General features: G+C 41.8%; 1 protein-coding gene across 8 annotated transcripts in view; it reads left to right on the forward strand.

Annotated features, from left to right (window-relative positions):
• The window catches only part of ACACA (acetyl-CoA carboxylase alpha), a 274450-nt gene that overhangs the window by 79235 nt on the left and 182087 nt on the right, over positions 1–13128 (forward strand). For 7 of the 8 annotated variants that reach the window (XM_043481750.1, XM_043481768.1, XM_043481775.1 and 4 more), the window contains 2 exons: positions 7492–7624; positions 9775–9913. In XM_043481750.1, coding sequence (XP_043337685.1) covers positions 7492–7624; positions 9775–9913 — 272 coding nt within the window. Of the gene's footprint in view, positions 1–3730; positions 3750–7491; positions 7625–9774; positions 9914–13128 lie in introns of those variants that run through there. The other variant, XM_043481800.1, reaches the window with a different exon arrangement.

Below are 13128 nucleotides of genomic sequence, written 5' to 3' on the forward strand. Positions count from 1 at the left end.
CCGGAGCCACCTGGGAAGCCCAATTGAAGTCTGAGTATACACATACCTTTTTAAAATTCTGCTCATTTTATTGTGCTATGTAGATAATTTCGTTTTACAATGTGAAGGTTTGTGGCAACCCTGCGTTGTCAGATGATGATTAGCAATTTTTAGCAATAAATTTTTTAAAAATTAAGGTATGTACATTTTTTCTGTGGACATGATACTATTATTGCATACTTAATGACTACAATATGGAGTAAACATACTTTTTCTGTGCACTGGGAAACCAAAAAATTATTGTGACTATCTTTATTGCAGTATTCACTTTATTGTGGTGGTCTGGAACCAAATTCGCAGTATCTCTGAGGTCTGCCTGTAAATGAAGAGGCAGTTCATGTTTGGGGATTGGAAAACTCAGTATTGTCAAAATGATGATTTTCCCCTAAACTGATCTATAAACTCACAGTTCAGGCAAAATCCCAGCAGGCTCTTTTTTTCTTTCTAGACTTTGACAAATTTGTCTTAAAATTTACATGGAAACCCAAAGGACCTGGAATAGACAAAACAGTTAATGGAAAAGGAGAGCAAAAATTGGAAGACTTACACTACTTGATTTCAAAAACCTACTATAAAGCCGTAGTTATCAAGGCTTTGTGGCATTGCTACAGGGAGAGGCATATAGATCAGTGAAACAGAACTTAGAGTCCACAGCTAACTCTTTTATTTTATTTGTTTATTTGGCTGCATCGGGTCTTAGTTGTCGCACACAGAATCTTTGTTGCGTCATTCGGGGTCTTTCATTATGGCTTACGGACTCTCTCGTTGCACGTGTGGGCTCCAGGGCACGTGGGTATCAGTGGTTGTGATACTTGGACTCTCTAGTTGTGTCATGGGTGCTCTGGAGTGCGGGCTCAGTAGTTGCAGCGAGTGAGCTTAGTTGCTTTGTGGCTTGTGGATCTTAGTCCCCTAACCAGGGATCGACCCTGAGTCCTCTGCCTTGCAAGATGGATGCTAACCACTAGACCACCAGGGAAGTTCCACAGCTAAATCTTTATACATATATATGGCCAGTTAGTCTTCTTGTTTTTTCAATATTCATCTATCTGGCTTTGCCATCTTAGTTGTGGTATGTGTGGTCTTCCATCTGCATTGCCGGGCTCTTTGGTTGCAGCATTCGAACTCTTAGCTGTGGCGTGTGAGATCTAGTACCCTGTGTGTGTATGTGCTCAGTCGTGTCAGACTCTGCGACCACCTGAACTGTAGCCCACCAGGCTCCTCTGTCAGTGGAATTTCCCAGGTGAGAATACTGGAGTGGGTTGCCATTTCCTAGTTCCCTGACCAGGGATCAAACCCAGGCCCCCCCTGCATTGGGAGTGTAGAGTCTCAGCCCCTGGAGCAGGAGGGAAGTCCCTTACAGCAGACTGATTTTCCAAAGAGGTACATCCCTGATTCAAGATTTCTTTGCTTGGGAAAGCCCCACTGTAAAAACACTGTCTCCCAGCGCGTGCTGCAGTATAACTCAGACTGCCTTGCAGCAGAGCCAGCTAAATGCATCACTGTCTGCCGGATAAACTGCTACGTCATCCTTGGTGCTTGGCATGCTTCAGTGCTGGGGTCAGTGTGGGCTTCTAGTTGGATTTGGTGCCAGGTATGTGTCTACCTTGGACACTCTCTTTTCATGTTAGATTAAAAATGAGGGTGCCTTGAATTTGGAGGAACGAACATGGCCTTTTATTTCTTGTATTCTCACATTACAGGAAGATGGTGAGCGGCATCTGTAAAAGATGGGAAACACTAGCTTTGTTTTGGAGCTGGGTGTGCCGTTAGCATTTGGCTGTTTTAGAAAGATTCCTTTGGTGAAGGGAAGCACGCTTGATTCCTGAGAGTGCCTCTTTAGTATATTTTCTGATGTAATCAAGAGCAAAATAGCCTGCTTTTTTCTATATGCCATGCTTTGCATTTTGAATGTTGAACTTAACATAACAAAGGCAGAGAGTGATTCTCTTCTGGAAAGTGCCTGCATATGGAGACACTTAGATGTGTGTAAAAATTAAGCTGCTTCTACATCTGTGGTCACTGTAATTGTTCTGAACCAAAGGCTTCAGTGTTCTGTTTTTTGAGACTTGTTATCCTGAAGAGAGATCAAGATAGGAGGATTCCTCTGCATCTGCGTCTTTAAAGGAAAAAGTAAACTTATTGACTTTATCAGATGTTAGCACAGTATAAGAGGAGTAATGTAGAGTCCAGAAACCAATCCAGGACTTCCTTTTTTTTTTTTTTTTTTTTTAATTATGACCAGTGGTCATATTGAGCAAGTGGCCTGATTGAGTCTTTTCACCTTGGGTCACCTGAATGTTCTAACATAAAGGTTTGTCTTAATAATTTATCTTCTATTTGATTTTTATCTGTGTTCCAGATCATTTGTGTACTTCTGTTTTGAAGGGTTTTCATGGAATGTTAATAGATTCTCAGCATAGTTACATCAGATAAGAGTTAACCATTTGTATTCAACATTTTGGTGAGAAGGAATTTTTCTGTGGTGCCTGAATCAGGTTACATGTGACTCTGGTGAATTAACACCATTCCTGAGGACTTGGCTCAGGAAATCATGATCTTTTCTGCGATGACAAGGGAGCAGTATTTTCAGTATCTACTTAATTAAAAGCTAGAACAGGATACCATTTCCCTTTCAGTCACCATTTGTTTATTTAAGTGATTTGTTGTCCCTCTATGGCAAATGAGCATAACAATAGATGTGTCCCAGTGGCTTTTTAGGCAGGATTTTTCTTCCCTGCTTAAACGCTGGGTTAGACTTCTGTGTCTAAAATACTTGTCTGGTCCCCTTTACGTTTCTGTGATTCTTATCCACGTCCTCTCTATATCCTGTTTGTGCCAGCACCAGTCTTATTTTCAAATTTTAGTGAATAAAATCTTAGATTTTTTGTTGTTTTTAAAAAAGGGGTGTGTGTGTGTGTGTGTGTGTACGTACACACCACTACTCTGGCCTAAAAATTAGAGTTGTGACTCCCATTTTATTCCAAGTTCCTCAGTGGTGGTGTGTCTCGTCCTTCCGACCAGCTTGCTTTCCCTCTTGACTTGCTCTCCCCCCATCTTGGAGTCTGAAACTCAGTCGTACTTGTTGTGATTGGGTCTCAGAAATCACCTGTTCTTTCCTCCTCCCTCTGGATTTCCTGACCCCATTATTTTCTTGGCGTAGTTGTCCTCGTAAGTTTGGTTTTCTTTTTTTGCCCTGAGTCTTCCCTGTCACGTGCTCCTGGCAGCCTGGAGGGGCCTGGAGCCTCTCTCTAGTGACCGTCAGAAGAAAGTGAGCGTTGTTAAAGTACTTTTGCTGCAGCTAAGGCAGAAGCTGCTGAGATCTACTTTAGAGTTATACCCGCTTTTATATTTCTCCCCCTCTCCTCTCTGGCCCCTTGGGAAATCAGCTGATTCTGTGTGGGAGCCCAGTGTAATGGGGGGGAGGGTGCAAACAGGAGGGGAAGTATGAAGATTGGGGACAAAGTAGACAAAAAGACTGTGGTTTGAGGCCATGAGGAATACTCTGCTCTGACTGAAGCAGGGCCAAGAAGTAGGCAGAAGGCACGGTCTCTTTTGTCCTCCTGGGTTTTAAGCACCTGCAGCGGGAGGACGAACTCCGGCTTGTGTTACAAGGCCGACAGCCGAAGAGAAAAACCTCTGTTCCTTTGTCATCTTGATATGGAGGGTTCTGCGGAGGAGAATAAAGAGATGAGATATTACATGCTTCAAAGGTAAGTATTAGAGGGCCCTGTCTAGGCAATATGTGTCTTCAGAAAGCAGTAAAGGTGTTGACAGCTAAGCCCTGAAATTTATGGGCAATCTGATTTGATGATTTTTTTTTATGGGTCTGTAGGAAACTTTTTTTTTTCTTAAAGAAATGAATTAAAAATCTCATGTGTGCTCCTGAATTCCTGAACCTTTATTTTACACTCAGAATTTGAACCAAAGATACCCGAGACCACGTGTGACATTGTAGCTACGTTGAAAACAAGCACCCTTGTGCAGACCTGCTGCAAGCTGCTCTCTGGTTAAGGGATCTCAGTCTGTGCCAAGTGTGGTCACTGGGCTTGGCTGGACTTTCAAGCGTGAAGTCGTTTCATCTATTTTGAAGGAAAATAGCAACCCTGGATAGTCTGTAGCATCCCGTCAAAGGTAGTTTTGCAGAGAACTTTTTAGACTGTGTCTCTGGGGCCAGGAAAGGTGCCCTCTGCTGTTGTCCTGGCGTCGTGTGAGAGTGGGCAGCTAGCCTGGAGTCGTTGAGGGTGGCAAGGTGTCCTGCCTTGAATCCTTCTTCTTCCTGCTGTTAGAACTCAGCCTGAGGAGGAAGTGAATCAGGCCTGCTTGGCCTTCTTCAGACTTCTCTTTTTTATTTATTTATTTGACCACATCGGGTCTTAGTAGCAGCACATGGGATCTCCGTTTAGAGCATGGTCTCTCTAGTTGCGGCGTGCGGGTTCAGTAGTTGCAGCCACGTCAGCAGTTGCAACTCGCAGACTCTCTAGTTGTGGCTCGAGGGCTCTGGAGGACCGGGGCTCACTAGTTGCAGTGCGCAGGCTTAGATGCTCTGTGGCATGTGGTATCTCAGCTCCTCAACCAGGCACCGGACCTGCATCCAGTGCGTTGGAAGGCGCGTTCTTAACCACTGGGCCACCACGGAAGTCCCTTCTTTCAGACCTCTTGCAGGTCTGTCCCTTTCCAGTAGAGGGTCGACATGAAAGGCCTGAATGATTTGCTTGATGGCAGTCATTAAATGTCTCTCTAGTATCTCATGTGTGTGTTTGTGTACTTGTTTTATTTTTGCATTCTGGAGTTTTTATTTAGAAAAAAATTACCTGAAAATTGAAGAGACCTTGGCAAATATAGAAACCAATGAAAAACACCAATTTGGCAAAGGTTGTCTTTAATCATCCTTTTTTCCTTTTTCCTTGGCTTATTCCACCTGTTGCAGGATGAAGCAAGCACTGTTTTAATTGGAGGCTAATTACTTTATAATATTGTATTGGTTTTGCCATACATTGACATGAATCAGCCATGGGTGTACATGTGTCCCCCATCCTGAACCCCCCTCCCACCTCCCTCCCCATCCCATCCCTCAGGGTCATCCTAGTGCACCAGCCCGGAGTACCCTGTGTCTTGCATCGAACCTGGACTGGCGATCTGTTTCACATATGATAGTATACATGTTTCAATGCTATTCTCTCAAATCATCCCACCCTCACCTTCTCCCACAGAGTCCAAAAGACTGTTCTTTACATCTGTGTCTCTTTTGCTGTCTCGCATATAGGGTCATCATTGCCATCTTTGTAAATTCCATATATATGTGTTAGTATACTGTATTGGTATTTTTCTTTCTGACTTACTTCACTCTGTATAATAGGCTCCAGTTTCATCCACCTCATTAGAACTGATTCAAATGCATTCTTTTCAATGGCTGAGTAACATTCCATTGTGTATATGTACCACAGCTTTCTTATCCATTCGTCTGCTGATGGACATTTAGGTTGCTTCCATGTCCTGGCTATTGTAAACAGTACTGTGATGAACACTGGGGTACATGTGTCTCTTTCAATTCTGGTTTCCTCAGTCACACATATATTTACATATATATTTGTTACACACATCCGTACACACACAAAGTTTTATTCTGTTTTTCTGTGGTTAAGTACAGTAGGCCATCTGTCCATTTTTTTCAAGGGGACGTTCTTCCTGGAGCAGTCTGTCCTCCAGTTTTAACAGTCAGCTTAAGAGAATTCCCTTCTCTTTTCTTCTGTGCTATTTCTTGCATTCTTTGTCTCTCTTTTTCTTGGCTTACTTTTATCTTTTTGGAAGACAACATTCTATAAAAGCTTCCTGAGAAAAGGTAGGTGAGAAGTAAAGATTTTGAGTTCTTCCGTATCTTTCCATTTTATCAGCTTGTTTTTAGCATGGTGCCTAACTTCTGATTATGGCTATATGAAGGATCCCATCATTAAAAGTAATATATATTTCTGTTTTTTTCCCTTCTTTAATTATAAGTGACCCTCAGAACATTCCTTTGCTCTCTAAACTATTGATTAGACCATATGATAGGTCCCTTCACCACCTTAATTTTATCAATAAACACTTTGCTTCCCTTATTGTCTTATTCTTAGACAGTTCCTTATCCTAGGCTTATACCTCCTCCGTCTTTTTCTCCCTAAGAAACTGAAAGCTGATCTCTAGGGACTGTGTGTGTGTCTGTGGGTATGTATGTTTTGCAACTCCTTTCTTCTTGTTTATTTTTAACTGAACTGGGTCATGTTGCTGCATGCAGATTTTCTCTAGTTGCGGCAAGTGGGGGCTGTTCTGGCTTCTCATTGCAGTAGCTTCTCTTGTTGCAGAGCATAGACTCTAGAGTGTGCAGGCTCAGTAGTTACCACTTGTAGCTTAGTTGCCTCATGTCATGTGGGATCTTTGTTCCCCGACCAGGGGTCTGACCTGTATCCCCTGCTTTGGCAGGCGGATTCTTAACCCACTGGGCCACCTGGGAAGTCCCAATACCATGCATTTTTTTTGTGTGTGTGTGCCATGCATATTTTATCAAAGAAAAAGTGAAGCTTAGCAAGGTTATTTGGTGAAGATCTGAAATTTAAATGCAGGCTTACACTGTTTCCACTGCTATATAATTTAAAGCACCATTAATTGTTAGAGGCACCATTATTGTATGTACCACGAGAAAAAGAAATTCTGCCAGTTAAATAAAGCACACCATCAGTTGTAAGATACATAGCAATTTCAGAGATTTTAAAAAGCTAAAAAAAAAAAGTGTGTTATCTTAAGGTCAGTGAAATTTGTTTTTTTATGCTGCATCATAAATAAATTGTTTTTGGAGTTGTTGATTTCAAAATATCTATGGAATATCCAACTAAAACATTTGAAAGTGAAGTCTCTCAGTTGTGTCCGGCTTGTAGCGACCCCATGGACTGCAGCCTACCAGGCTCCTCCATCCATGGGATTTTCCAGGCAAGAGTACTGGAGTGGGCTGCCATAGGCAGTTAAAAATGTAGAATTATAGCTAGTAAGAAAGATGGAAGCTAGAGATAACAGAGGTGAAGGTCCTCTGTGTGTCAGAATCATAATGCAGAAGCAGGCTGGCTAACTGTTTATTTTTTAGTTTTAACAGTCTCTCTGAGTTTATTAATATTATTTATGCCATCTCTTTTAGTCTATTCTTTGCCTGTCTCTCTGTGATGGCGTCTGTTGGTAAACCTTAATATTGCCTTTTATTATTTAGGAGCACTTTTTACCCTCCCCCTTAAATTTCCACAAGCAATGGTCATTTTCTTTTTCTCTCTTCTGTTTACAAACCGTGTGGTCTGCCAGCATGTAGTTTCCACAAGGGTGCAATAGGAAGTACACTTTTAAGTCTGGGTAGTGAAAAGCAGGTCTCCAGGGGAGATAGATGATGTGAAGAAATCTCATCTATAGACTTTGGTGATTTCTCTGTTTTTACAGATCCAGCATGTCTGGCTTGCACCTAGTCAAGCAAGGTCGAGACCGGAAGAAAATGGACTCACAGCGAGATTTCACTGTGGCCTCTCCAGCGGAATTTGTTACTCGTTTTGGTGGGAATAAAGTGATTGAGAAGGTAAGTTACAACCTGCTCAATTATTTTTTCAAAAGCCCATGAGATTTAATGCCTCGATTTGTAGTCTGCTGCTGCTGCTGCTGCTAAGTCACTTCAGTCGTGTCTAACTCTGTGCGACCCCATAGACAGCAGCCCACCAGGTTCCCCCATCCCTGGGATTCTCCAGGCAAGTACACTGGAGTGGATTGCCATTTCCTTCTCCAATGCATGAAAGTGAAAAGTGAAAGTGAAGTCGCTCAGTCGTGTTTGACTCTTAGCGACCCCATGGACTGCAGCCTACCAGACTCCTCTGCCCATGGGATTTTCCAGGCACGAGTACTGGAGTGGGTTGCCATCGCCTTCTCTGTGATTTGTAGTCTAGATTTGCTTAAAACTCACATGTGGATTGAATTTCTGAGACTGTGTCGAATTATCCTTTCTGCCTCCCTAGCTTTCTTAAATAATTAAATGATTAAATAACTTCACTATTTTCTGTAATATGTATTTACCACTGATAATTTAATCATAACTAAGTAAAAAGGTGAAGCAATGCCCATAAGTTGCTTTTAGAAAGACTTCGAGGTTTTCCTAGAGTTGGGCTACACTGATCTGAGAGGGTATGAGAAATTGATTAGCTTGTGGGGTGGTGATGAGATCAGTGTCATCGCATTGGGATTTATAGCTAAGGGAGTGGAGAGAGTTTCAGAACAGAAGGCTTAAACAAGTTTGATACACTGTAACATGGATCCCAGCAGAAATTTGAGATATTTAGAGGGTATATACCACATGAAATACTTAAAATGATTATAAGTATTTTGAAATGTGAGCAAATCTGAGTCACTTTTTCACATCATGTCAGAGCTGAGAGATTGACTTGGTTGCAGTAGCTTACAGAGATTAAAAGTTTAAAGGGTGCAGACCTATATTCCCAATCCTAAAATTACTGCTTTAGCGGCGTACTCCCGTTAGTCTTCCAATGAGGATAGATTACGTGTCTCCTCACCTCTGTTATCCTGAGGGTCATGATTGCATTCGAGGAGGTGAAAGATTTGTTTAACAGAGAAGTCTCAGGGTCACTGATCCTTTACTCTTTTTCTTGTGACTATTCTTTCCGGGGCAGTTCCTCTACAGTTCTAAGGCATTTGGAGTCAGCATTCTGGAGAGAGGTGTAGGGGTTCTTATACATGTTCAGGGCAGTGTGCCTTATTTCATTTCAACAGAGAATAGTGCATGACACTACACTGTTAAAAACTTTGCCCAGCTTTGTTTGATATCCATCTTCCCCCTAAAGTTTGTTTCTTCTCTTTGCTAATAATAGGAATGGTAGAATAATTCACAGACTCACAAGATTTTTTTTTAAGTAGTCTTCTTTATTTTTTCAAACTTTTTGTTTTGTGTTGGGGTGTAGCCAATTAACCATGTTCTGACAGTTTCAGGTGAACAGGGAAGGGACTCAGCCATGCTTATACATGTATCCGTTCTCCCTCAAGCCCCGCTTCCTTCCAGGCTGCCGCAGAACATTGAGCAGAGGCCCCTGTGCTGTGGGGTAGGTCCTTGTTGATTATCCATTTAAAATACAGCAGTGTGTCCATGTCCATCCCAAATTCCCCAACTGTCTCTTCCCCCCTGGCAACCATAAGTTTGTTCTCTAAGTGGTGAGTCTCTTTCAACTTAGAAGATTTGAGTAACTGACTTTCCCCTTCAGGAAATGAACTAAGAAAGGAGCAAGTTTTAGCTGGCACATACTTTGGACTTTCCAGGTGACTCAGTGGTAAAGAATCCACTGCACTGCACGAGAGACAGGTTTGATCCCTGGATTGGGAAGATCCCCTGGAGAGGGAAATGGCAACTCACCCCAATATTTCTTGCCTGGGAAATCCCATGGGCAATGGAGGCTTGTGGGCTACAGTCCGTGGGGTTGTAAGAGTCGTACACAACTTAGCAACTAAACAACAACAACAGCATTGAAGTATTTGCTTTGCTAACATCTTAAAATATCCCTTGACCATGCAGGAGTTGGTTCTTAATTGCCTAGACCAGCAATACAGATTCCTAATTGAAACTCTGGCTTTTCAGAGAAAGATTTACAAAAATGTTTTTCTTGTGTTTTCCTCCATCTTTGCCTGCCTTTTCTACTTTTCTTTGCAATTCCCATCCCCCAACTCTGCCAGGTTCTCATTGCCAACAATGGCATTGCAGCTGTGAAATGCATGAGGTCCATCCGCCGGTGGTCTTATGAGATGTTTCGAAATGAACGTGCAATCCGATTTGTTGTCATGGTCACACCTGAAGACCTGAAAGCCAATGCAGGTAAGTTATTAAACATTAAGAAAGCATCATCCTCAAACGTAAAACAATGAATGGCACAACCTTTAAGGAAGAGGATGTTAACTTGGGGGATTCCTAAACCCAAGGACTTGTCTTTTAAAAAGTATCAATAATAGGCACAGACCAGGATTGTACTCTACATAGCCTCAACATAAACTCCTCTTTCTAAGTAAAAATAGGTGTTAATTTAACCAAAGTGTTGATTTGGGTTTTCAGTGTTATTTACTAGGTCACATTCTTATAGCTTGTTTAAGTAGAAAGGCTTGGAAGGAAGTGCCATTTCCCTTATGAACTACATTGAATTTTAGAGAATTTCAGTATTAAGATTCTTTTTCCCCCGTCCTCCTGGGTATAGAGACCTCTTAGGACCCAAGTAAGTTTTACTCTGTAGGTTCTTCTGCATATTCTCTCTGCTTAGATGACCCTCCATCTGAGAGTGGTAGGTTATTGTAGACTGTTGGTTGGTAGAGTTGAAAGATTGTAGCTAGTACTTCTGCTTCATACTTTAATAAAAAATAGTTTCATTTATGTATTTATTTTGGCTGCACTGGGTCATTTCCTTGCTGCATGGGCTTTTCTTTAGTTGTGGCAAGCTGGGGCTCCTCTGTGCTGTGGTGTGTGGGCTTCTCGTTGCAATGGCTGCTCTTGCTGTAGAGCATGGGCTCTATGGTGTGTAGGTGCCGGAGCTGTAGTTCTCGGTCTCTAGAGTACACAGATTTAGTGGCGCATGGACTTAGTCACTCTGTGTCATGTGGTATCTTCCTGAACCAGGCATCCAACCTGTGTCTTTAAAGAGTTGTCTTTTAAAACTCATTTTGGTCTTTATATGTACTCTCTGTATTGAGACAATGATATTAAGACTATTCCTAAGCAGTAAGGGTTATTATATTATCTTTAGAAAAAGAGAAGGCACCAGTTGATTGGAAAGCAGATGTTATTCATTCATTTAGATCGATCCTTCAGCATCTTTGAGCTGCAGTCTTGTATCTGTACAAGGAAAGTCATGTCTGTTTCACTGGATAGTTGTAAAGAAGAAATTGTCTATAATAAATGTAAGCTACCTTGCATGATTTCTTTTTCCTTATTTCTATTTGGTGCTCCTATTAATTCATCTATTTATTCACACAGTGAGCATGGAGACCCACAGTTTAATAAGCTGTGATCTTGCTCTAGGAAACAAATAATTTCAATACAGTGAGGTAAGTGCTGTAATAGGAATATGTACAGGGTGCTATGAGAACACAAAGATGAGACATCTTAACTCTGGTCCTGGCTCTTGGGTTAAGAGTTAAGAGGAGTTAACAGAGGTAAGAGAGCTTTCTGGAGGTGCTTATATCTCCCCGAGAATGAGTAAGAGTTAGTGAAGCAGTTAGGGGGAAGACAAGGGTGTTACAGGCAGAAAGAACATATATGCAAATATTTGAAGGTGTGACACAGGGGTTATCTGGAAACTGCAGATGGCTTGTTAAAGTACAAGACATGATCTACTGTTTGTCAAGGATGGTCTTGTTTTTTATCCTTAAAAGCATGAGCTTTATCTTTTTAGGTATGTGTATGTGTGTCTCTGTGTCTGCATGTATATTTGACATTAAAGATTTGCATTTTAATTGAAGTGGTTGTTTTTCACAATTCAAATGTGGAAGAGCATAATGAACTCCTTCTCATCTATCTGTTACCCAAAATCAACTTCTTTCAGCTATATTTAAACCTCCTCTCTCCTCCAAGCATAATTTCTAAAGCAAATATTTATTGCATCTGTAAATATTTCAATGTGTATCTTATCTAAAATTTAGATACCTTTAACATATATGTGTAAATAATTGGATGATTCAGGTAGCAACTTGAAAGATCTGTTTGTGGCAGGTAATACTGGAGGATGTGATAACTGGCAAGATTTTAAACTCTCAGTTTGGCTTCATGTGATATGTGGGGTTTAATTCTTGAATCTTGGCTGAACTCCTTACACTTAACCTGTTCACCCCAAAAATATTGGGCAATTGCACCTCATTCCTATAGTCATTTGTTACATACTCTTATTTGGAATAAGCATGATGAGCACCCCTCCACTCAGCTCTGTTCATACAATCACAGATAACTGTGCCAAAAACCAACAGCAGAAGAAATATGAAGAGGCCATCCCAGCATTAAGAGATATTCCTATTAGTTGAAGTAAACCAAATGTTCTCTCTTGCAACCAAACCATTTTCCACTAAAAACTGAATTGTATGTAAACAACCAATGTCAAACATCCACTATAAATTTTTGACATAAAATTTAGACCATCATAATTTTAATATCCAGTACTGAAATGTAAAATAATAACATAAGTTGAACTTCTCTTAGATTAAGTTCTATTAATATTTTAAATATTATCAAATAGTAGTTACTAGTGGACAGAATAAATAAAATACTGGATTACCATATGGCAAGTATCCCTCCAAAAAAAGTAGCAGTGGACATTTATTATCTCACAGTTTCTATAGCTGGGTCTGTGACTTCAGGTTGTCACTAGGCTGGCGTCAGTGTTCACGTGGGGCTGCCGTCTCATCCGAGGCTCAGCTCGGGATGGATCTGCATTCAAGCTCACATGGTTGGTTGTTGGCAGCACTCCGTTTTCTGTGGGCTGTCGGACTGAGGGCCTGAATGTGTCGCTGGTTGTCGGCTAGAGACTGCTCTTGGCTCCTTGCCATGTGGGCCATCCCCAAAGGACTTCCTGCTTCCTCCAAGCCAGCAAGGAAAAGTCTCCCAGTGAGATGGGCTCCATTCTTTTTCAAAATATTGTATTCATTTATTTTTATTTTTGGCCGTGCTGGGTCTTCGTTGCCGTGTAGCCTTTTCTCTCGCTACTCTGATCAGGGCTACTCTTCTTGCAGCACACAGTCTTCTCACTGTGTGGCTTCTCGTTGCAGAGCACAGGCTCTGGAGCTCGTGGGCTTCAGTAGTTGCAATTCCCAGGCTTTAGATCACAAGCTTAATAATCGCGGCACACAGGCTTAGTTGCTCTGCAGCTTGTGGGATCTTTTCAAGGGACACGGGTTCCTTCCCTGGTCTGGGATGATCCCATGTGCCGTGGAGCAGCTAAGCCCGTGCTCCGCACCTGCGGAGCCAGAGAGCCTCAGCTCCTGAAGCCCGCACGCCTGGAACCTTTGCTGTGCAGCGAAAGAAGCCACCTCAGTGAGAAGCCTGCACACTGCAGT

The sequence above is a fragment of the Cervus canadensis genome, chromosome 1 (assembly GCF_019320065.1).
Source record: "Cervus canadensis isolate Bull #8, Minnesota chromosome 1, ASM1932006v1, whole genome shotgun sequence".
Taxonomy (NCBI): domain Eukaryota; kingdom Metazoa; phylum Chordata; class Mammalia; order Artiodactyla; family Cervidae; genus Cervus; species Cervus canadensis.